The 24,409-nt window shown below is 50.9% G+C and overlaps 1 protein-coding gene across 5 annotated transcripts in view; it reads left to right on the forward strand.

Annotated features, from left to right (window-relative positions):
• The window catches only part of STAB1 (stabilin 1), a 64,924-nt gene extending 41,835 nt beyond the window's left edge, over positions 1–23,089 (forward strand). For 2 of the 5 annotated variants that reach the window (XM_064454004.1, XM_064454007.1), the window contains exons 34-70: positions 312–419; positions 934–1,065; positions 1,261–1,389; positions 2,250–2,306; positions 3,102–3,197; positions 4,269–4,464; positions 4,925–5,020; positions 6,078–6,123; positions 6,825–6,904; positions 7,872–7,997; positions 8,775–8,848; positions 9,202–9,276; positions 9,871–9,990; positions 11,000–11,047; positions 11,173–11,256; positions 12,144–12,290; positions 12,458–12,595; positions 13,271–13,330; positions 13,436–13,612; positions 14,144–14,230; positions 14,715–14,861; positions 15,030–15,095; positions 15,669–15,885; positions 16,552–16,701; positions 17,508–17,612; positions 18,081–18,188; positions 18,390–18,583; positions 19,276–19,420; positions 19,892–20,025; positions 20,367–20,532; positions 20,768–20,874; positions 21,100–21,219; positions 21,639–21,791; positions 21,918–22,037; positions 22,283–22,453; positions 22,731–22,889; positions 22,964–23,089. In XM_064454004.1, coding sequence (XP_064310074.1) covers positions 312–419; positions 934–1,065; positions 1,261–1,389; positions 2,250–2,306; positions 3,102–3,197; positions 4,269–4,464; positions 4,925–5,020; positions 6,078–6,123; positions 6,825–6,904; positions 7,872–7,997; positions 8,775–8,848; positions 9,202–9,276; positions 9,871–9,990; positions 11,000–11,047; positions 11,173–11,256; positions 12,144–12,290; positions 12,458–12,595; positions 13,271–13,330; positions 13,436–13,612; positions 14,144–14,230; positions 14,715–14,861; positions 15,030–15,095; positions 15,669–15,885; positions 16,552–16,701; positions 17,508–17,612; positions 18,081–18,188; positions 18,390–18,583; positions 19,276–19,420; positions 19,892–20,025; positions 20,367–20,532; positions 20,768–20,874; positions 21,100–21,219; positions 21,639–21,791; positions 21,918–22,037; positions 22,283–22,453; positions 22,731–22,889; positions 22,964–23,014 — 4,389 coding nt within the window. In that variant the 3' untranslated portion in view covers positions 23,015–23,089. Of the gene's footprint in view, positions 1–311; positions 420–933; positions 1,066–1,260; positions 1,390–2,249; positions 2,307–3,101; positions 3,198–4,268; positions 4,465–4,924; positions 5,021–6,077; positions 6,124–6,824; positions 6,905–7,871; positions 7,998–8,774; positions 8,849–9,201; positions 9,277–9,870; positions 9,991–10,999; positions 11,048–11,172; positions 11,257–12,143; positions 12,291–12,457; positions 12,596–13,270; positions 13,331–13,435; positions 13,613–14,143; positions 14,231–14,714; positions 14,862–15,029; positions 15,096–15,668; positions 15,886–16,551; positions 16,702–17,507; positions 17,613–18,080; positions 18,189–18,389; positions 18,584–19,275; positions 19,421–19,891; positions 20,026–20,366; positions 20,533–20,767; positions 20,875–21,099; positions 21,220–21,638; positions 21,792–21,917; positions 22,038–22,282; positions 22,454–22,709; positions 22,890–22,963 lie in introns of those variants that run through there. The other 3 variants (XM_064454005.1, XM_064454006.1, XM_064454008.1) reach the window with 3 other exon arrangements.
• Positions 23,090–24,409: the final 1,320 nt, after the last annotated feature.

Below are 24,409 nucleotides of genomic sequence, written 5' to 3' on the forward strand. Positions count from 1 at the left end.
CAGTTAGATCTCTCTATCATTGGCATGTTATTACACTGAAAGACAACCTGTCTACTGCAGGTGCTCTCATGCTTGTACAGTGCAGAGGAACTTAGAGGAAAAGGAAGGCTTGTTCATAATCAAGAAGCTGCAGTTTTATCAGCCCAGGAGCAGGAGCAAGCAAATAGACATGTGTGACTGAGTGGAAGTTGTATATCCCATTTTCAAGCATTTTCTCTAGCGCTCTTGCCTTTTTAATTTATTTCATGAGTGGTTTTGTTTTTACTGAGTACCAGTGTAATTGCTAATGTCACTGTTTGGGCATTTTTTAGCAATACCAGCTCATTGGAAAAATTGAGTCCTCTGAAAAATATACAGTCTTTGTTCCTGGAAACAATTCCATTGAGGAGTACTGCCGCGCTGCCAATGTGACACAGTTGGTAAGCTCACTGCTTGCTTTCAGTTTGAATATGTAATGGGGTAGGTGCAGGGACATGTACACTGTCAGATCATAAACTTGAGTTCAGTGGATTTGAGCGTGGAGAGGAGAAGCACATCTGATGCTAAAAGCTAGGAAGAATGTGGAAGAGACAAATCAGAGTGTTTCCTGGGGTGTTGCAATGGGATCCAAAAGGAATATTTAGACTCCAAATGCAAGTTTCTGAGTAGATTTGAATGTGGATAGATGGCACAACATGTTCCCCTTTCTGGTTGGCTGTAGCATATCTGTGGCAATTTTTAACCTTTTGCAAGGTTCCAAAAACCATTTATGACTTCAACCAGTAATAGACTTATCAGGTGTGATCAGTCCTCTGTGATAGGGAGTTACTAGGCTATCTGGGCTTAATTAGCTGTTACAGATTGCTTAGAAACTCTTCTCATGCCATACCTCTGACTGAACTGTAGTCTAGGAAGTCAAAAGAGTCCTAACATTTGGGTTTTTTGTGGATTTAGGACAATCAGACAGTGCTATACCACGTTGTACTGGGAGAGAAGCTCTCACCTGCAGACTTGAGAAGCGGAATCCTTAAGAACAGCATGTTAGGGCTTTCCTACTGGCTAATGTTTTATCAAAACAGCACCCAGGTAAGGAGGGAAGACTGTTTTGCCATTTGAGAATCTGGCTAGACCTATCACTTTCGAAGGCTGGTGGCTGGATACACCCATGTCTGTTTTGGACACCTTTACAGTTTGCCTGCTGTGGCTGTCTGACAGCTGTCAAGCAATCCATGCAAAAGGAGTTGAATTTTATCATCTCAGCTATTCCCTTCTCATTTGCAGAAATTTGTCAATAATATTCCTTTGGATGGAAAATTTCTTGAGACGAAGAATGGCGTGTTGATTGGGGTTTCACAAGTCCTCCAGATACAGAAGAATCATTGCACTGCCAATACCACCATCATACAAAAGGTAATGATGATTACCAAGAAGCTGACCACCATTTCACAGAGTTTTCCATCTACTGAACCAAACTGATGAACAGCAGAAGACCTACACATCCTACACATGGATGAGACAGTAGCTTGTGATCTGACCTCTGATGAGCCTCATGTGAAATGGGACATCATGGAGACTTGGTACTTTCTAGCCTCAGACTCTGTACTTCCAATGCAACAGATCTGCAGCTCTTGTGCTGTATATAGCTCCCATGCAAATCACATTTAGTTCACTTGCTGGGGCTCTCTCACAGTGACAACCGTGGGGCAGGCTGGTGCAGGGACTCCCAGATACTCAGCTGTGCAAGTAGAATCCAGCCCAATTATAGAATGGAAATGCTGTGGTCTGCCTGGGAGTCATGGCCAAAGTCCAGCCTGCATGTGTCTTGTGGCTCTTCGCCATCTGAAGATTGCAGGGTCAGAGTGAGGCAGGCCTGCCCACGTACAGATCAGAAAAAAAGTATTTGCAGCCTTTCATGAAGGAACTACAGGCCTGCAGAAAACCCTGCCCCAGCTCAGAGACTCAGAAGTGTAACATGGGACCCCTTCTGGTTTGTTTTGTGGTACAGTCACTGGAGTGCAGACATAAAACCTTCTGTACATCACTGGAGTGCAGAAATAAGTCCTTGTGTGAAGCCTTTGATAGCAGCCAGGACCTGAGGGTCATGCATCGTGATTTTTCTTCTTTCACGTTTTGAGACATGGAGATAAATATGTCTTTGTCTTTGTCCTAGCCAGCAGCCTGTACAGCACCATTTGTAATTCAAGATTAGTGTCTTGGTGTGACGTGGGTAGAGGGCACATGTGTGACTTGTCCTGTTCTTTGTGCCCTAGTCAAGATGCGGCAGGTGTAAGAAGGGGATCAAGTGTCCTTCTGGATCAGTTCTTGTGGTGAGTCTCTGATTCATGTGACATCTCACAGACTGTTTGCAGATAGTGCTTCGATGTCCTTTTATTGCTCTATAGGTGTCATTTCGATAGCTGAAAAAAATGTGCTCTTGAATCCTCTGTGGCTCATTCAAGCAGACACCAAGGGAGGTTTATGCAGGAAAACACAAATATGAACCATGAAGCTCCTTACAGACCTGGCATCAGGCTTTGCCTGAATTTCAGGAGTCCTTTAGAGCATCCAGTGTGGGCAGTTTCCCCTCTTAGGGGGAAAAAGAGATGTCTTTTTAAATCTTTACTCTTTTGATGTTTTCATCAAGGAAAGCCAGCTTAGGGGTGCCAATAGCAATTTCCCAGCCCAGACCATTGATTTATTTACATAGATGGGCTGGTTGTGCCTGCAGCTTGTTTGTGGGTGAGTGACAAACGTTTCCAGAGAAGAAAACAACTAAACATTTCATCTCCATGCTGGCTAGGAATTGCCTAGGAGCCACATCTGGCTTCTCAGGCTTCATTACTTTACTCTATGCCAAACATTTTCCAATTATTTTTTCTCAGTATTCATACTGACATGTATACCATTAATCTGGCAGGTAACAGACTATGTGTGGTGACCTCACATCTAGAGATGCCTCATTGGCCTCAGCTCTGGGAAGTCCAAATTTTTAGGGCTGTTCCTGTAGGATAAAAAACATTATTCCTCTGTTAGGCAAGAACACCGCCATATGTGCCAAAATGTACTATCTGTCTAAATATTGTAATATCTTCTGTCTGCATCTATGTTAAATATACCTGCAGGAATTGCCAGGCAGCAAGAATCTTGCTCGCTGTGAATTACGTTCTGGGGACACACGAATACTTGGCTGCCATTTCACCTGTGCAAAAGTTTCTCTGGTAAGAAAAACATTTGCCTCGGATTCATTTTGACAAAAGCAAGATGGGTATTAGAAATACAGCCTGGGCTGAAGTCCTGGATGCATTTATACCATTGCATTGCTGAGGCTGGGTTTGTCTGGGAGTCACTCTCCATCCTGGAGATAGAGGGCACTGGAGAAAACACAAACCTGCGGAAATGTCTGCACAGTCATGGATTGTGGTCTGCTGCTTTGATGTTGTTACTTTGAGTTTGTCCTGCAGAGGAAGCGAAGGAGTTGAATGTTTGTAGTCTGGTTTCCTAAGGAAATGAGACATGAATGATGATATTTTGCTTATGCATGTGCCTTCCCAAATAACTGATGACTAATTAGAGCCGAACCAAAGTGCAGAGCAGAAGGTCTCACAGCTATTATGGCCCCCACCAGTTCTGTGAAAATGTGTGGCTGGGAGAAAACAATTGAAGAGGAAATGGTAATAGAAAGACTTGTGCGTATTTGAGCTCTTGCTGGTGTGAATAAGAGAATAAGAAGGGAGAGAGGCAGTTGAACATATGGTATTCGCAGGCAGAGCTTCAGTCAGCATTTGTACCTCACTGGGCACTTCTGCATTCCTTCTCTGGATGATGTTTCTCTTCATCTGTACTGTCCAACTTGGTCCCATCATGGTTGCCTCCCTCCGTAGGTAGATGCAGAAGGAAATGAGAGCAGTTAAATCAGGCTTCCGAACCACATTACCTTCTGACAGAGCTTTTCTCTGCCCAGCAGTGTGGGGCACAGCGGGAGATAGGTGGGACTGGTGGGTCACAGGCAGGAGATAGGCTGGATGGGCGTGGGACTGAACATTTGCATTACCAAATGCCCAGTGTTGTTCAAGTGGCAGTGCAGGCCTTTACATGAGGCTCTGGGCAAAAAAGCACCCCATTTTGGGGGGTCACTCTGTTCTAACCACACCCATCTGGTCCTTTCACATGTTGTCAGAAATGATGGCTATCACATAGTTAAATGATTGGAGGAGCTTCACCAATAAAGCTGTACCTTGTCTGTGCTGCACAAGACAGCTCACCCTGACCTGTTCTTGTTGGTTCCCCAGAGGCCCGTCTGCTGCCCAGGCTACTATGGACATATGTGCGAGATGTGCCCAGGGAAGCCAGGCCAGTGGTGCTCTGGGAATGGGGAATGCCAGGACGGCATCGAGGGTAGTGGAGAGTGCCGATGCCTGGAGGGTTTCCATGGCACTGCCTGCGAAATGTGTGAAGTGGGCCGATACGGAGCTGACTGCAAATCAGGTGACACCAATGGCTATTGTAGTTTGTCTCTACTATCCTGCCTGCTAGGGGAGAAAAGTGGCCACATCTCAACTCTCAGGAGGGGTGGTGGGAGGGAATAAATGTCCCAAGACCTCTGAGACAGGCAAACAGCAGGCAGGCCACTGAGAGAGGGACAGTGGGAGTAAGCGCTTGTGGTCAGCCAGAAGAGCGACCCCATTTTTTATCCTAAAACCAAGGCGTGACTGTGCGATGCCGCTCATCCTGCTGTCACCCAAACTATAGAAAGTGGAGGTGGGTTGTCTGTTCCTGGGCTTTTTGGCCTGGTAGGAAGGGAACAAGAGATATTCCTGTGACTGTTTTTTTTATGGCAGCTTGAATCATTGGATTAGGAACAGAGCAGTGAACAAAATGGCAGCAAGGCTCTGCATGAGAGACTTGGTTGGTCTGACAGTGGTGAATGTTTATATTCCCTCTGCAGAATGTGCTTGCGACAATGGCATATGTAATGACGGACTGCAAGGGGACGGGAGCTGTGAGTGTTTCCCAGGATGGAAAGGTCCTACCTGCCGAGAAAGTAAGTGACTGTAAGTAAGGCCCATGGTGTAATACTTCCTTTTGGGCAGAGAAATATGCGTTAGCTGAGGAAGGTGACCACAGTTGCATGTGCTTTGCATCCCCCAGAAATCTTATCAGACTGTGCTAGCTTATTCCTGCAGGAGCTGCATCTGTGGTTTGACTTCTTCAACAGTACATGAGCCCTGGAGTTGTTTTGGTGAAATTCATGTAGGGAAAAGCATATCACCTGCTTCTGTCCCACTGAGATTTGAGGTACTTCAAGAACAGTGCGTCGCCCTGGGAGAGAGATGGAAGCTCCCAGCCAGATTGGGTTGACCAAGTCCTGTTGCTCACCTAAGAAGGTGGCAGGGCTCGATTTGAAGCCTTCAAAGGGCTCCAGTGTGTCTGCTGAGTTGCTTTTTCTGCTCACAAGATCTATTGATTTAGGCGAGCTTGGGCCATGGTTTGCAGTTGTCAATTAGTCTGTTATTGTGTGTCAAAGTAATGTGTTGAAGATGGTTTTTCCTTGGATTTGGGATTATGATTACCATTGGGCTGGGGGGGGAAACATTAGCTCCTAAATAATTCGGGATCTTGAAGATTTGTGCACAAAGATTGATTTTGTAGTGAAGTGTTTTGGGGGCATTTAGAAATGGAAATTGAGTGGAGCTGTCCTGTCTAGTGTAAATGTAAAGCATGAAACAAGTTCATCTTTTTGCTTTGAATGGGGCAAAGCCAAATGGCCCTGGATGTCTGGATTAAGGAGGTTTTAGGTCTTGTTTCATTCCTGGCAATGTGGAGACCATGCAGGTAGGATGAAATTGAACTGTTAGCTCAGACAGAGAACACTGAATTCACTTCATTGCAAAATGCCAGAAGATAAATCCCCTGAGGTTTCCCTGCTGCCACGTTAGGATGTGAGAGTTAGCATAACTGCTGCTGTGTCCCACCATCAATCAGGGCACCACAAGTGTGACAGTGAGGCTGTTTGCAGAGTCCTTTACTATAGATGGCAGAAATGTCTCCAGCAAGTCCTAAACTAAAAATGCCAAGTAACATTTGCATTTCTCTTGCAGGAATCAAGACTGACTTATGCAATAACACTTGCCATCAAATGGCCAAGTAAGTACAGTCAAGGGGCTGGGTCATTCTGAGAAAGCCATATGTGTTTGTAAATATTTCACATAGAAGTGATTCTGTGTTTAGGGCTTCACAGAGAGCTGGGAGGAGGTGCCTGCTCATTAAAAGTACATGAATGTCAGTTCCATACTGGGAACTCTCTTTGGTGCTGAGCCGCATCCACTTTCCCTAAGGATTTTGTCTGTCTAAGCATAAATTCTTTCCAAGTTCCTTCTGTATTTGTGGATGGGAGAAAGCAGAGACTCCAAGGTACTCCAAGTCTGGCCTTTTTCACGGAGCAAAACAAACAGCTACTGATAAGTCCTTCCTGCCTTGCCTGCCCCCACCAAGGAATTAAATTAAATAAGCTGATGGGCTCTGATGACTCCCTCTTGCTGCCTTCTCCATCCGTTATCTGGTCTCCTCTTTTGTGGTACCAGCTGTCTCCACTGTACCATGCAGAAGCACATGGACATGGTGCAGGTGCACTGTGCGAGGTGTGAAGCCTGTGCCTGGATGCCAGCTCCCCGGAGAGTGTGACTTGAGTATTTGGTGCTGAAAAGAAATATACAGAACTTTAGGCATGGTCCTCCTGTGGTCAGTGTGAACTCTAACTTGCACATGCCAGACTTATATAGTGTTTCCCACTGGCAGAGCAAATCAGGAGGTGTCATCAGTGATTGTTTATCTCTTTCTTGTTTCAGTTGCCTCAATAGTTCTGCAGATTCCCCACCTATGTGCTTCTGCTCTGCTGGATACACAGGGAATGGGACCCATTGCATAGGTATGTCCAGCAAGTGTGGGCAAGATTAAAGGCTTGCAAACACCTGATGAAGCTACGCAAAGACAAGGATTTTGTTTGTGAAATAAATGGTGTATTGTTGCCAGGGGAAAGATCATTCCAATCCTTTTCTTCTAAGCCATCCACCATGAACTCTGCCATGCTTTGGTAGAGAAGTTTTCCAGTCTGGAGCTTTACACAGGATGCTTTTGATGTTGCTAGAGCCTGTGAGAGAGGGACAAAAAGACAGGCAAGCGCAGCAGGGTAGTTCTTGTTGTTTGTGGAGAGAGATACGCTGACTGGGTTGTATTAGTTCTCATATCACAGCAATGGTGGCAAGGATATAACAATTTTGGCCATGAGTCCCTGGAATATGATGCTTCAATTCCCTAGAATTTTGTGCTCCTCCTATTTGCTGGCCATGCCAGAATCAGGTAGAAGCAGTGTGGCAGTTGTGCCAAAATGAGCTAGGGTTTAATGATGCTGCTTTTGAGATACATACAAACCTGGTCTATGTCAAAAGCAAGTAGAGAAGAAAAACACACTCAGAGTGATAAAACTGTAACAATCAAAACACTGGTAGACTTCACAGTTTCTTTTCAGTATTGCCCTTGTTTGAAAATGAGTGAGGGGGGAAAAAGAGAAAAAAACACTTATGATGTACAGGAAAAGGTTGGGTTTTTTTTTTCTTGCCTAACCACTAGTCCTCAGTGACTAAATGCTGTGACAGAAAGACTTCTTAGTCCAATTTAGGGGTTACTTAAGCTCAGCATGACTCTTGGACTGGCCTCTCTGAACTCTGGGTGAGGCCCCATGCCTTTCTTTAAAGGACCTTTAGTTTCATCGAGAGACAAAGGGATTTTTTTTAATACGATGTTGGGATTTTTGTTAAGATGGATGATCATTCTGGCACAGCTCGTCTTTCCTAGATGCTCTGAGCTGATTCTGCTTCTCTTGTTTGTGGTCACAGAAATAGATCCATGTGCTAGTGATCATGGTGGCTGCTCCATACACGCTGTGTGTACTAAAGTGTCCCCAGGAGAGAGAACCTGTGTTTGTAAGGAAGGCTACGCTGGAGATGGGATGCTTTGCATGGGTGAGCACTCAGTTCATGTTTTGGTGATAGCAGTGAGGCATCATCTGTACAAAGGGGGAATGTCAGACTAAAAGTGATAAAATTTCAGGCTGAAGTGTTGAATAACTCAATTCTCCTTTTACGTTGTTCATGCAGTGATTATTTCAAAGCAAGTAATTGCTGGCTGATCTTGATTCAGCTGTCTTTCTGCTTTTTGTTGAGGTGTATGTACATACGTGTATGTGTGTACTTACATACCTGTAAGTATGTGTTCAGCATTCTCCTGAGTCGTGATTAGTGAAGTGGTCATCACTGTCCCAGCACAGTGCCACCTGAAACTAGGCAGAGAGCCCATGCTGCCCTTAGCACCTGTATTGCTGGATGGCCTCAGACCAGTGTTTTGGTCTCAAACCAAAAGAGCCCTGAGAGGTCTCTTGCCCTGATGCATGTCATGGAGAAGTCCAGGGCAGGGTGTGAGGGCAGTCTCCCACAGTGGTGCTCTGAGATGAAGATGGAGCTGCAGGAGAGTCCAGTCCCCTTATATCCTTTAAAGCACACCCAGGCAGGCATGGGATTTTCTGTGGGCAGATTTATCACAACTCAGAGACCCACGTGTGGCAGGAGTAGAACTTGCAGTTGTATCCTATTCCTTTGCTACCACAAATCACTTTTTCACCAAAATGTTTCCCAAGCTGGGAAGGTCTTCCCTGTTGCCTTCCCAATACCTCTTTGGGTCACCAATTACCAACTGCCTTGAGCAGCCCTCAGCAATAATGTGGCCTTATTGTTTTGCTGCAGAAGTTGATCTCTGTCTTGAAAGCAATGGGGGCTGCCACACCAACGCAGAGTGCTTTAAAACAGGCCCAAGGAAGGTAAGTATGTAAGATGGATGTCAGGGCAGCATTATTATGGAGGTTGTCACAGCTGTGTAATTCTCTTAGAGACGATCCTTCCCATTGCAGTGTACTGCCTTGTGCTTGTTACTTTCCACATAGAAAAATTGCTTGGCAAGGGCGTGAAAAGATTGCTGTTGCCTTAAAAGCATATGCCTTCTCTTGGACAGAGGCTGGAGGCAGTCTTGGGTTTTATCTGTTGTTGACACAAGCATGGTTATTCTTGAATGTAGTGACGGGTGCTATATCGCAATGCTTTCCATCCAGCTCAGCCATTGCGTGTTTTCTTTATTGCGTCCAAGCTTCAGACTGAGCATCTGTTCTCCCTCCAGGTTGCCTGCAACTGTCTTCCTGGTTACAGTGGGGATGGTGTGAGCCACTGCAACCCCATCAACTTGTGTGAACAGGTATGACTGCATTTTCTGTAACCAGAGGTGAAGGCCACAGCTTTGAAACATCCTTTCTCCCAAAAGTTAAAAGCAAGAATAGGGTTAGCCTGCTTGTTTAGAGCTGGCTGTCTTGCCTGTTCACATACCCAAGGGATTTCCTGGTGTGTTTGGTTTCCATTGCCTCTGGCAGTGACCTGCAAGTATGTTGGCCACCTGGCACTCCCTCTTATGGGAGAAGCAGTGTAGAAACAGTAATACAGGGTTACAGGCATGTGGACTTGTTTCTCTGCATCCATTTTGTGTGGGACATGCTCAAAAGCTTAAGAGTATCTGTGCTCACAGCATCGCAGCTATGTCAAAACGTCCCTCTGAATCATGGGTTTTGCCATCACTCTGGGTTCCAAAGTAAGGTGTGAATGTCTTGTTTCATGGATGGATTTGGTGCTGAAAATCCTTGAGGATTTGGGTGAGCCTTATTCTAAGGCACTAGACAGATGGGAGGAATGGTTTCCTTTCCACTGGGCTGGATGTAGTTAGCAGCTCCTGTATGCAAGTGGCTATTCAAATTGTTGGTAATGCCCCTCCATGCAAGCCTTTTGCCTTTCTTGCTAGAACAACGGAGGCTGTAGTGTGTTTGGTCTCTGCAAGTACACAGGCCCTGGCACTCGAAACTGCTCCTGCTCTTGGCACAGTGTTGGAGATGGCTTTACCTGTCGTGGCAAAGTGTATCAGGTGAGAGGCATGCACAGTATCTTTTGTGTTTGGCCCCCCCTGCCCTGCAGCAAACCACTCCCTCCCCTCCAAGTGTAAGATGCAGGTGAGCAGATCTGTAGTGTCATATTGACACATGTGGTATAGGAGTGGAAACAGGTGCTTTGAAGCAAACTATCCATAAATCATAGGTGTCTCTAGTGTGCCAGCTGTGGGAGAGAATCAGAGTATAGTGACTTTGCTCTAAAGGGAGTCATGATGTGAACACTCTGCTGTTCTGTCAGAAACATTGGCCAGACCTCCAGGGTGCTGTTTTCTTAATGTTATAAGCAAATGGGAGTAATTTCTTTTTTTTCCCAAGGGAACCCACTTCTCCCAGTCTGTTGGATCAGGGCAGGTGTCCCCTGGGGCCATGCCAGGACTTGCGAACCTGTCTGGAGGGCAGCACTCTATCTATAGCTCTGTTGCCAGTACAATGGCTGTCTTTGGGCAAACTGGTGAGCTTTTTTTGGTAGTGGCAAATAAAAGCTGTTGTCCCCACAGCAGAGCCAGGAGAAAAGAGATGGACTTCATTCTGTGCTTCTGGCCTTACTGAAAGTTAGTGTGATAAGGAGGGGGAGTTGTCCCTGCTAAGCCTGTGTCTGCCACTCCAGACAGCAGCCCAGAACTGGTAGTGGCAGCACAGTGAGGTTAAAGCGGAGGTTTTGTGAAGCACTTGAGGTGTCCCATGAGCACAGGGGCAGTTAAACCTATGAGACAGCTGCTGCAGAAGCAGCCAGCTTTCGTCTCTGTCCTTTCCACCCTGCAGCATCTGCGATGTGAATGGTCTAGGCAGAGGTCACTGCCTGCTTTGTAGTCTCTATGTCTTCCGTGCCCACAGTGCTGGCAAGAGAGGGAGGGAAAGATCACTATGGTGTGTCTCATTGGGGTGGGAGAGTGACCTGCAGTGGAAGGAGCAGGTCACCATGCTGACTGGTGAGGAGCAAGTGGAAGGGACTCTGCTAACACAAGCTGTTTCTCTTTGTTTAAGGAGCTCAGAAGGACTGAAGATGCATCCGTGTTCTTTAAGATGATACTGGTTGGTTACAAACAGTTTTGTCCTTGTCTCTGTGTAGTAAATTCCACTTGGGGATTTCTGCAAAGGGTCTTGCTAACTGGAACCATGTTTTCTGTTTTCCTTCCCACAAATGCTCTCTGCCACAGGCAGAAAACATCAAGGAGCTCAGTGGGGCAGGACCTTTCACTGTCTTCATCCCACGGACAGATTTCATAGGAAACACCACAACAGTAAGTGCCCTCCCATCCCAAGCACTGTCAGGTGTTTGACAAGCTCCCGTCATGGCAATGTTCCCTCTGGGGCTGTTCTGGACAGTGAATTGAAGCAAAGGGGCTGCACTGCAGAGGTTTAAAGGCATCCCCCATTCTCCATCAGTGTAAGAGCAGAGGTTTGGATGCTGGCTCACTACAGAGACAATCTGGGCAGGAGTGGACATGGCTCCTGTTGTAAGGAGAACCTTGCTGGAGACCCTGCCTTATGGTCCTCAGAGGCACTGTGCCAAATCACTGATGCATGCTGACTTTTATTACCCATGGCTGGCACGACTCCATGGCATCTCTCATGAAAACCTCTTATTCCTGCTTTGTGCCTCAGGCCCTGCCATTCTGCGTCCACTGGTCCCTTCCTTCTAGTCCCAATAAGTGGGATGTCGGGCATCCAGAGACTTGAAGAAAGAGATCCTTATTTGTGACTCTTTGAACCAGACAGGTTCTTGATCAACAGCTTTCTGCTGTCGGTGTAATGGAAGATCCTAAATCAATCTCTCACAGGTCCTGTTGTCCAGCTTCACGCCACTAGTCCCGATCTTTTTCCCATGGCCCCCCATCTACCCAGTAAAGGAACAATTCCCAATGACAACCTGTCCCAGGTGTCACTTCCTCAAGGCCAATGTGGTAATTTGTCCTCCATCAAGGGACCTGAATATTGGTGGTGTCAAGCTGGTTGAAGTTTCCCAAAGTTCTCAGGTGGTTTTGTGCATTCACCGTGTTTTGGGGGGACTGGCTTTCCTGCAGGGATGGGTCAGAGGGGGCTTGGGCAATCCAGGTCATCCCTCATTGGGATGACCCACCCCACAAAGTGCCCCCAGTGAGATCTCATTTTTGTTTTCTCTCTGTAGTTTGAGGAGTGGAGGAGCAGAGGTCTCCTCCGGGACCTGCTTCGCTACCATATGGTCGGTTGTCAAAAACTGCAGTTCAGTGACCTGGAAGTTCAGGAGTCCCTTACATCTTTATCTGGCCACAAAATAAAGATCACAGTGAAAGAGGTAGTTCTCTACCACAATTCCCTTCCCTGTCCCACTTGGCATCATGTAACTTTTTCTGTCATTTGAAGGCCACTATGGTTGTGGCAAGTGACTTGCCTGAGGCCTGTAGGTGACTTATAGGGCAGTGCTGTGGGTAGGAATACTTCATTGCGTCCCTTCTCTTTCAGAATAGCATCTATCTCAATGGGGAAGCCAAAGTGGTCGTGAGTGACATCATTGGCGTGAATGGGGTCATTCATTTCATCAACAAGATCCTCATTCCAAGTGACCTGGTAGACCATAACATTTCCTCAAAGATCTCACAGGTAAGTCTGAAGCAGTGACTGTGCCCTGACAACTGCCGTGGTGAGGACGGGGCTTGGATCTTTCTCCCAACAGTTCCGATAGTGCTGTCCCTGACAAGCCCTTCCACCTACACTGTCAGCCCAAGGACACATGGGGTGCTCTTCCTCTCTCTTCCTAGCTGTGTAGGGGATGTCTGAGAGCATGGATTTGGCTTGTGAAGGTGACAGCTTTGTTGCATAGCAATATTTGGGACAGAAGTAGCTGTGATTCATCACTAGAGAACAACTGTACTGGAAGTAGGCAGGGAGATCATGTCCCATGCCAACCATCACACTCCTTTTCCAGTGCAGAGCAGATTGCAGTGTGAGATTGCAAATGTCTCTCTGGTATAAGCTAGGAGCTTATAGATCCTACATTTTATAGTAAATAGCACATTTTCTGTACAGCACAACAGATTGCTAAAATTCATCCCAGCTCCTATCATAGCAGTGCCTACCCAGGATGAGTCAGAAGAGTGGCGGCTGCTGAATGCCAGCACTTGCCAGGCCAAATCCATCAGCGTGATGATGACAGAGATAAACCTGTTGTGTTTAGCTACTGTAGTTGTTAACCATCTGGTTTCTCCCTTGCATTACTGCTCCAGGTCCTGGAGGGGGACCTCTTGGTGATGATTTTTTGCTTTCTTCCCTCTGCAGCAAAATATCACAGAAGTGGCAGAGGCCTTTGGGTACACCATTTATAGCAAGCTGCTGCAGGTGAGTGACCTGACTCCTGCTGCTCTGTGGGGAGGTGGTGCATACATGTGCATGTTCAGTTTGGGCTTGTGGCTTTTTCTTTGTATCCCCTCTTATCTCGGACAGGATGCAGAGCTGCTTCCACTGGTTAGTGACCCTCTGCATAGACCATTCACGATGCTGTGGCCCACAGATGCTGCATTTAACGCCCTCTCAGAGAAGAGGCAGAAGTGGCTGTACCGCAGAGAGCATCGGGACGTCCTGGCATCCTACCTCAAAGCACACATGATCAGGGACATAAAGGTAAATGTGACAACAAAAAGACTCATACCTCCTGAAGCCACATATGGTGCCACCCGCCTATGGTTACACCAGAGCAACCTTGCCAAATATTTTGCTGCTGCAGAACATGCAGCATATTAGATATCTTGAGAAGAGCCAAAGCTGTTAGAGCATTTGAGGCAACTACCACTTCATCATGAACCTCTGGTGCAGCATGGCCTTCCGTCATCAGCTTCTTGAGGGGGGCCCACATCACTACCAGAGTGTCAATGCAAGGCTCACAGACAGGCTCTTGTCCATAGGGGTGATGAACACAGGAAGTCCAGCTGAGCAAAACCAGGGTTTGCTAATGCACGCTGGTCTCTCACTGTTCAGGAATCTGTGACTAACCTAGCATAGTTACACTGTTCCACCCACTTCACATGCTGCCATGTCACACCCCATCTCAGTGTGGCTGATGACCCCTGTCCTTACGCAGCACTATCCTGTTAGAAGTACAAACTGTCAGTTTTGCCTGTCTCTCCCTTTCTGTTCTTCTTTTTCACCTCTTAGATTGTTGCTGGTAACATGCCCCAGGTTGAATCCATACGGACCATGCATGGCTCCACCGTCTCGTTCAGCTGCAGCAAAACCCATGTGGTGCGTGATGGCAATGCTGGGCTTGTCTTTCCACTGAGCAAGTGTCTCTGAGCATAGCCACAGGGCAACTGATGCTCTGTGTTGGTCACCAGCAGGAAGTGAACACAGATTTGGGGTGTTTGCAGGCTCAGACACCCCATTCCCCTGGCTACAGCTGAGCCTGTAGAGAGGCTCAAGACTTTGTGGCCAGCTGGCAGGAAAGTGAAGAGGCATGTGGTACCTGCACATGCACTTCATGATGATCAGGTTCAAAGCCAACCACTTGGTGCCATGACCTTTACAGAGCATGTGGTACATGAACAGAGGCCACTTCTTAGGAGAGATGGCTGTGAAAAGTGGCAATGTGGAAGGGTGGTCAAGAACATGAGCACAGAGATTTTGGAGTGTTCTTGGGGTGATTGAGAAGCCATGGCAGCTCAAAAGGGCAACTTTTGGATGGTGCAGCCAGGATATAGGATCACAAGTTGCTTTCTTCCTCTGGTAGGGGGAACTTCTGGTGGGAAACGATGGTGCCACCATCATCCAGAGGCACATGGAATTCAATGGGGGCATTGCTTATGGCATCAATAGACTGTTGGAGCCACCGGATCTGGGGTCTCGGTGTGATGAATTCATCTTTGTTGAGCTGCAGGTGAGCACTTGCGATGAGGCCAATGAGGATCTGTACCACCTGTTGAGCCCCATGCGTGGGAAGAGGGATATCAGGAGGGCTTGCTGCTCTTTCTCGGCAAAGCTCTGAGCAGCTGAGAGGCAGAAACACATATTGAGTTGTTGTGACATTTCTTTCTCCCCTCCACAGAGATCTGCAAAGAGCTGTGGACTCTGTGGCTTCGAGCCACCCTGCCCTGCTGGCTCTGTTCAACGGGTAAAGCTCACAGCTTTGTCACCAAGGAGGCCTGTTACAGGGCTGATGACAATACCCACACTCCCCTCATGTTTCAGCAGCAAAATGAAGGCACATCTGCATGTGGCAACTCCCTTGGCTTGGTTGCATTGTCCATGCCTTGCCCCGAGTCACGTGGTCCCATAGGGCAGGAGCTGGGCTGAGCAACATGGGGTCAGGGGCTCCAATGGTCTTTGCTTGGTCAATCCAATAATGGTGACAGCCACTGCAGCAGCACTGGGGGCTTCTCTGGGTGCTTTATAGCAAAAGAGCTCAGCCTGGCTGCTGGAGATGGACCAGGGATCAGGTGGTGAGCAGCCTCGGGAGGCAGTGGTTGTACCCCACTCTCAATGCATCACCCGTTGTGTCCCTCTGCTGGGCTTCTGGCATTCTGGCATGTCCCTGAAGTACATCTGTGGGTCCTCTGTCCCCAGCCCCATCGCATGTTAGGAAGCCTCTGTTACTTGTAACGCTGAATGAGTGGCACAAGAAAAGTCAAGGTGAGACGTCAGTGACCAATGTGGCAGTCTCTGTGTTTTGCTTGTTTCCTTGCAGGGCGAAACCAAGCGCTGCTACTATTATGGAAATCAGCTGCTGAGGAACACACTTCTGTTTCACCGCAACTCCCTGTTGCGGCCATCTTGGCCACCCTCCCCATGGGACACCTTCAGAAGACACTGGGAGCCTCTGAAACGAGGCTGCAAGAGGACCTGCATTTCCACGCAGTGGGTCCCCCAGTGCTGTGCCAACCACTATGGCCGTGACTGTCGGGGTAAGGAGCCATGTGACCCTTTCCCTTCTCAGCCCTTTCTCTAGTGGGAGGGTGGCATTATTGGTTCAACACAGACACCTGGTGTCCATGAATGTACTTCCCTGGAGAAGGGTGGGCAAAACTCCAGGCTAGGAGCTGCACTCTGTAGAGGGTGCAGGGAACAACCCCCTGGGAGTGCATGTGGATGGTATCATAACAGGGAATTCCCTTTCCTTGGAGAGCCATTTGTCCCTATGGAGACCCCTGGGCACAGGGCTGCCAGGGGTCGCTGTCAGACACATCACTCATCCCCAGATATTGCCAATGCTCAGCCATTCCTTGGCATCTGCCCTCTGTGCTTCATCTATGGGCAGCTTTCACATCCTTGGATGAGTCTGCTGCCAGGTTAGCATGGGGCGGGCCAGCACAGACTCAGCACACTGCAGCAGAGGCTCTTCCCAGGCTGGAAGCCACGCCAAATTTGTCCCTGTTCCTAAGGTTTACTGTCATGGGATGTCCCCAGCACTCACTCCCCAGGCTGCTGAGCAGTCTCTGTGGTCCAAGCACCCCGTAAGCAGCAGCTCACATGGCACCTGGTGTGCAGGCTCTGCACAGGGCAGTGGGTGGCTTTCCTCCAGCACCAGGTCACTTTGTCACCACAGCCTCACTAAGGTGTCCCATTTGCAGCATGCCCAGGAGGGCTGGAGATGCCGTGCAGTAACCGTGGTACCTGTGACGACAAAATCAGTGGCTCGGGGAGATGCAACTGCAGTGAGGCTTTCATCGGGACCAGCTGTGAGCTGTGTGCACCAGGCAGATATGGGCCAGACTGCCGAGGTAAGACTGCTTCTGCCTGTGGGGTGGCAGAAATGCAGAGGGTTTGTGCACATGGTGCTACTTGGAGAGGGGGTGGGTGCTGCGCTGACCTCTTAGCAGCTTACAGCATGGGAATCAGTGCTGCCACACATGCACCAGTCCCGCTCAGGTCAGAGCTCTGGGGCTGGGGCCCTCCGTGGGATCTTGGCAGGACAGCCGTTTGGGCAAACATAGCTGTAGTTTGAGAAGGATGGGTTGCCTTCTGTGCTGAGGCCCCAGGGTCAAAACCTCCTTCTCATTTGTCATGCATAGCTGAGAGCCCCTGTCTGGCAGAAAGAGTTACAACATATTTTGGGCTGGGGGACAAATCCATAAGTCGTGATGAACCCTGTACAGAAAGAGCATCTCCTGAGACATGCGCAGCAGGGACCTGTGCCTCTGTGAGGCAAAGGGAAGGAAAAGGGAGTTCTCCATTCCCCCATCCCCAGCTGGGCTTTACAGGATCTCCAGGAACATTTTTGATGGCTGTATGTTTACAGGGACTCAGAGTGGAAAAATACATCTCTAGAAATGCTCAGGGGAGGGGAACAATGAGGGTTTATGGGTGCAGAGAGGCTTCCCCTCCTCCATGAAGGGTGCGCGTTGCAGGGCCGGGGGCCAGGGCTGGTAGCAACGGGAAGGAATGTGTGCATACTGCTGTGCCTGCCTTCATGCACTGCCCGCACAAGCCAATGCTTCTGCCACATGACTGTCCCATGGCCTGAACATGGCCCTTCACTGCCACCAAAGCAGATGCTGTGACAGTGGTTTTTATCCATTGCTCACAGAGTGTAACTGTACCAAGAACGGTGTGTGCAACGGAGGACTGCATGGCGATGGCTTCTGCTTCTGTGCCGAGGGCTGGACTGGAGACCACTGCGAAATCAGACTAGGTGAGAGATGCCAAGCCCCACCACCCGCTGTTCTCTGTGACTTGGTGCTATGCAGCCGCTTTCCCAGCAGCTCGATTGTTCAAGAGGCTGCTCAGAAATATCTTCAGAAAAAGAACTCTCAATCGCAGGGCTCATTCTGAGATCTGGCCCTTGCTGTTGAATTTCACAAGGGTTGGGGTGGGGGGGAGGAGGAGGAGGAGGGGGAGGAGGAGGAGGAGGAAAGCTGCACTTGATCATGAACAAGTCCTTGAGCTCAGAGGTGCTCCACAAAGAGCTTGAGGGCGAGCTGAAGGCCTGAGGCTTATATGAAGGAGTAACAGTCTTCTGGCTTTGGGTGAGGCATCTGCAAAAACGGGGGAGAAAGGAAGCAGCATGGGGGCAGGTAGCCTGGGGCAGAGGCTGGCGATGGCAGCTGTGCCCACGTTGCAGCCCTTGGATCATCCTGACCCATGTGTGTTTTGGTTTCAGTCATGACACCCACCTGCTCTCCACCATGCCACCCCCAGGCTGTCTGCCGTGCCAGCAACCTCTGCGAATGCAACCTACACTATGAAGGAGATGGGAGAACATGCTCAGGTAGCGGGGGAGCCACAAGGGGCTGACGTGGAGGGGTGGTGAGTGAAGGAGAAAGCAGGCAACATGGCAAGACAATAGGTCACCATCTCCCGAGCAGCTCTGTGGAGGATGGCCATATCAGTGGGATGACTGGCAGGACAGACAGACCACCAGAACACCTAGCAAGGTATTTTAGTTAATCTAACACTTTTATCCCTGTAGTGATCGACATGTGCAGCGAGGACAATGGGGGGTGTGCTAGGCACGCACAGTGCACACAGGTTGGTGTGAACGTCTCCTGTGCCTGTGCTCCTGGGTACGGAGGCGACGGCTACGTCTGTGACCCAATAGACAGGTGTATGGATGGTAGGAACGGGGACTGCAGCCAGCACGCCAACTGCATCAGCACCGGGCCGGTGAGTACATCCCCTAGGGCCAGGGAGATCTGTGTGCCTGGGAGAACAGCACAGGTGGCTGCCGTGGGAGCAGAATGGCATGCTTCAGGCTGCTGGAGGACAGTGATGTGACAGTGTCCCCTGTTGCTGCAGTCCCCAGGCCTGTCCCTCCACTCTGGTCCCCTCAGCTATTGTGGTCATCCTGCAGGTCCCTACTGCCAGGCAGGTGCCATGCCCTCAATGTGGTGATGGTCTTGGTGATATTATGCTGAGGCTATTATTCCCCATTTCTCTGTCAAAGGGGCATAAGCTGTATCAGTTGTGGGATTTCTGGGCTGTTTTGGGGGCTCCAGGATGGTCCTTTGAGGATGATGCTGGCCATTTTTGCAGAGGAACGTGAGCTGCTCAGTGCAGGGCAGAAGCTGGGACTGGGAGCATGATGTAGCGCAAGAATCATGAACCATGTACCTTAAAGCAAAGTGGTCTTTCAAATAATGTGACAAGGATTGAATGTGATGTTTTTTGGTTCACGTACAGTTGGATGTGGGGGTAGAACAGAGCCCATGTGGCCTTTTGTAGCTCTGTCATAGTCCCAGCAGGCTGCAGAGGTGTTCTGAAGGCTCATTCCCCATCTTCACAGGGATACAATGATCCCCAGGCTGGCATCTGTGTATTTGCACTCAGACAGATGCCACCCTTCCTTTGTGCTGCAGAATGAGCGGCGCTGCGAGTGCAAGCGGGGCTACATTGGTGACGGGATCCAGTGCCTGGAAGAGGCTGTGCCCCCCACAGACCGGTGCCTGGAAGACAATGGGCAGTGCCATCGGGAGGCCATTTGCACTGACCTGCACTTTCATGGTGAGTGTGCTCAGCCCTGCAGTGGCAGGGGTAATGTTCCAGGGAGAGGTCACACACCCTCATCCTTCTCCTCCTGGCTGGGGCACCCCTTGGGTGAGCTGGAGGGTGGGATGGCCAAGGGGCTAGGGACTTGTCTCTGTAGCTGGGTCTGGTTTTCACATTCTCCTTTTCCCCTACATGTCATATGTGGAAGATAAGCCAGCCTTGCTGGCTTCTGTGTGACATTGTGAGATGGCTTCTGGTAAGATTAACCTGCCAGTAAGCACTGACTCCCTCATGGAAGGCAAGGAGCTCAGAAGAAGCCATGCTGCATCCCACCTCACCCTTACTTGAGGCCACATCCCACACAGCACAGAGCATCCTCTGTTGGTGGTGCTGTCTGTGCTCACACAGGGGACCCACATGACTGCCCCAGGGAGGCTGCTTGCTCTCTCTAGTGTACTGATGCTCCCTGGCCTCGGTATTTTGCAGATAAGACTATGGGTGTATTTCATCTGCAGTCACCCCGAAAAAAGTATGACTTCACTTACGAGCAGGCTCAGAAGGCCTGTGCCGCAGAAGGCGCTTCCCTGGCCACTTTCCAGCAGCTCTCCGCAGCACAGCAGGTCAGGGCAGGGATGCAGAGGTTGGGCAGGGGCTGGTTCCATTGCCTCATGGGGTGGGGACATGCAGTGCTTCTCCCCAGGCCTGGGCCAGCAGTAGCGAGCCCAGGACGTGGGGGTGGGTGACCTCTCAGCTCCTTGGCCAGGCCCTGTTTGCTCCAACTACATCCATGAAACCAGGAGAGCTGGAGGGTCGCGCTGGAATGAGAACTCTGGCAGTGCCCAACCCATTAGGCGTTGGGGGGGGGTGTTGGATAAGGCTGCACAAGGGGAGCATGCGTCAGGACAGAAAACATGGGCCAGAGATACTCTTTTTAATCTAATCATTCATATTCCTCTGCTAGATGGGATTCCATCTGTGCTTGGTGGGTTGGCTGGACAATGGCACAGCCGGATACCCCACGGCCTACCCTAACCCCAGCTGTGGGGCTAACCGAGTGGGCATCGTGGACTACGGCCCCCGAAGCAACCTGAGCGAGACCTGGGATGCGTTCTGCTACCGGGAGAAGGGTGAGTGGCGCAAGCATGTTTCCTGGGGATGGTCCTGTCAGGCACAAGAGGCATGTTGGGGCAGCTGGCACAGAACTGCCCTCACAGGACGGGGCACAGGCAGGTGAGCACATCCCCCCTGTCCCCATGCCTGTGTCAGGAGGCAACGTCCTGAGGGGTATCCAGAAGACAAAGAAGAGGTGGTCAGTGTAGCCAGCATTGGCCTCTTAAGTTGCATCTTGGTGTTCCTTTGCAGATGTGACTTGCACCTGCCGTGATGGGTTTGTGGGAGATGGGTATTGGTGCAGCGGCAAGCTCCCCGATGTACTCGCAGACCACACTCGCTTCTCCACCTTCTATTCTGTAAGTGATGCCCTCCTGGTTCTTCATTATGCCAGCAGCTGGTACCGAGGAGGGTGGAGGGAGCAGCCATAACAGGGAGAAGTGGTGGTTTGGTCTGCACGTGGAGTAGAAAGAACACAAAGGCATTTTCTTTCCAGGGCTGGGGGATGTTTCCTGGGCTGGGGAAGGTAGCAGCACTGAGCTGCCAGCAGCGTGTTGATGGGGAAGGTCTTCCATCTTTTCCAGATGTTGCTTGATTTTGCCAATGACACAGAAGAAGGACTGGATTTTTTCATCTATTTGTCTGATGACTCCGCTCCCAAAACTCTCTTTGTCCCTCTGAATTCTGGCTTTGCAGACAATGAAGTAAGCAAGCAGGGATGAGCAGCCACTCGAGGGCACATGGAATGAACTATCAGGCCCAGAGGAGAGCAGGAGTCTGCCAAAGCTGGCGTGATGGTGATGTGAAATAGAGTCTGGGGAAGGCAGAGGAACTGAGGTCAGAGGGGACTGCTGGAGGTCCCTAGTCCAACACCCTCACTCAGAAAAGCCATTTAGGCCAGGTTGCTCAGAGCCTTCTCCAGTTGAGCTTTGACTGTTTCTAAGGATGGCACTCCCCCCTCCTCTGCATAGTATTTTTGTGCCACATTGCCCGTGAATTGAGCTGTCTTGTGGCTGTGGAGAATGTCTGTGCTTAGGCCAGGTAGGGGCTGCGCACAGCTGGAGGGAAGGGGGGAGAGCCAGCACAGCCATTTCTCATCCCTGCTGCCTGTTGCTTTTTTCAGACGCTGACAGGAGAAGAACTGAAGCTCCATGTGTCATCCAGCAATGTCGTCCTCTTCAGCTTCAACCTCACAAATGGCACCATCATCCCATCCCAGTCAGGATATGACCTCCACGTATCAGACCTCCCAGTGGGCAACAGCACAGAGCACTCAGTAGGTTTAACCTCAGTGGAAGTAAAAAAAAAAAACCGTTACAACTTTTCACCACATCTCTCTTGAGACAGGGAACACCGTAGAGGCTTTCTGGTCAGGTGACACCATCTCTGTCCTGTGCTATAGGATGCCAAAGGGATCAACAACAAGATGATTGTGGAGTGGGACATCATAGCTTTCAATGGCATCATTCACGCGATTGCAGAGCCACTGAGGATCCCACCGCCCACCATTCATCTTGGTCAGGTGAGTGTCTGAGGGCATGAATGGGGGAGGAAGGTGCTGAAACAGCTGGCACCAGGCCTGAGAATGCAGATGAGGCAACTGAGTCATCCCAAGGACTGGCCTCATCCTCTCTGCTCCCCTGGCACGGCTCATTTCGGCTGGGCTGCCCCCAGTCACACCGGGGAGACATAGCAGGGATGCTGTATGGCAGATCCCATTGCCCTGACAGGGGAGCGCTGTAACTGGGCGGCTGTTCTTGGACGCAGGTGACCGGCGTGATGCAGGCGTCGGGCTCTGTGGCCACGGGGACGCTGACAGCCCTGTGCTTCGCGCTGGTGCTGGCTGTCGCTGCCGGCACTGCCTATTACTGCGTGAGGCGGCGGCGTGGGGAGGGGCAGTTCGGGTATTTTCAGGTGAGCGCAGCCTGTGGGGAGAGGGTCGGGGCGGGGGGTGAGCGGCGCCTTTTGGGGGGGGGGGAGGTGGCCGGAGTCTGGGGAAGCGCGGACCACCTGCGGGGTGCCCAAGGGGTACTGGGGGTTGTGGCGGCGGGAGCCACGCGTGGATGGGGCCCTCGCTGGTGCGGTGCCGTGTCCAGGGGGAGGTCCTGGGTGGTGGTGCGGGGGAGTGCCGAGGGCCGAGCCCACTCGGAGCCCCGCCCATCCCACGCCGCCTCACCTCCACCGCCCTCCGCAGGCGGGCCTTCACCCCGAGGAGGAGGACGAGGAGGAGGAAGAGCAGAAGGCGGTGCCGCCGCGGGAGCGTGCGCGTCCGGAGGCGGGGCCGCGCTCCGCCAGACCCCGCCCCCAACGGCCGCTTGTCGCCATCCCCAACCCGCTGTACGGCGGCCACGCCCCCGACTACGAGCCGCTGCACGTGAGCACAGCACCGCCCCACCCTGCCCCGCGCGTCCGCCCGCCGCGCGCTGACGTCGGTCTTTGCTCCCGCAGGACTCGCTCCTGGCGGACGCCAACGCCGACACCCGCCGCTTACTGCAGTGAGGGGCCGCCCCCGGCACCGCACGGCCCCCGTCGGGCAGAAAGAAATAAAGAGCTCAGCGGCACCGGTTCCGCCCAGCACCCCTCTTGGCTGGTGCCTCACCCTGCACTGCCCTCTGCGCGGTGCTGCCCGCCAAAGCCGTGCCCCAGCACCCACCTCCAGCACCAGGGGCTCGGCTAGAGCAGCCACCTGCCTCAGCAGGCTTTGTGTGCAACAGCCCCCAGGGAACACTAGCCCTCACCTGACACACCGTGCCAGGCAGTGTACAAGTCATGCCAGTTACTCACCACCCCAGATACCCCTTTTGATCCATCCAGGTGGCCCCGGTGCCTGCACTGCAGCCATACAGGGCACAAACTGCTCTGTGCTGGACACCTCAGGTCTGGTCTAAGACACCTGCCCCAGGTGCACCCGAGGCTTTTGGGCATGCATCCAGAGCTGCACTCCCAGGGCAGGAAAACAGAGATGAGCAACACACCTGGAGCGAGTTGGTTAGTCAGTTAGTTACTGCATGCTGCAGACTTTTATTGAGCTGTCACACTACACACGGCACAAAGACAACAAATGCCACATGCACATACTACAACCATTTGATTAGAGCACCTATGTTAACAGCAATCATCCAGGCCCCTGAGTCAAGAGCAAGGCATTTTGAAAGGCTGCAACATGCTGGCACATTACACAAAGACAAGGCAGTGAGACACAACTGGCAGACTGAGAGGCCAGCCTGGCACATCACTGGGGAGGAATGTGCAGGAGGGGGGAGAGGTGTGTGTCTCACTGAGGGCTGCTGACACACATACTTCAGTGCTTTTCTCTGAGGAATTCCTTGGCAGAGGGTCCTCCACACTGACCTCATTCCTCTCCCTCAGCTGCCCCTCACAGTCACAACACTCAGCCCGTACAGCAATTGCCGCAGCCGCTGCCTGCCCTCATGTTAATCCCCCAGCCTCCCTCAAAAACTGAGCGCTGCACATGCTGTGGTTGCTCACCCATTTCCTTGGCCAGACGGCCAGACCCAGCACAAGAAGTGCATCCATTCTGTGTTCCCTCTCTCTCCCTGCCCCCCACCTGTCACCTCAACACCAACCACCCCCCCCCAAGCAAGCTGGTACTGTCACCCTTGTTGCCACCTGCAAATGGTGCAGCAGTGAGGGGAGGAGGTGGCAGACCAAGGCAACCTACATCCAGAGCCTGCAACAAGAGCTCTGCCTTCAAACGTCCCCTGACTGCCCCTGCGCGCGTCTGTCTCCAGGGAGAACAGCCCCATTACTCATCTCCTGCATGCTTTGGGCCCCTCACAGACCATAGGCTCCCCCCCGCCCCGCCAGGGACGCCTCTTACCCCTTCATCCCAGAGCCATTGGCTTCCCACACACTCAGCTTTCCGACGGCACA

This window comes from Phalacrocorax carbo, chromosome 6 (assembly GCF_963921805.1).
Source record: "Phalacrocorax carbo chromosome 6, bPhaCar2.1, whole genome shotgun sequence".
Classification (NCBI taxonomy): Eukaryota; Metazoa; Chordata; class Aves; order Suliformes; family Phalacrocoracidae; genus Phalacrocorax; species Phalacrocorax carbo.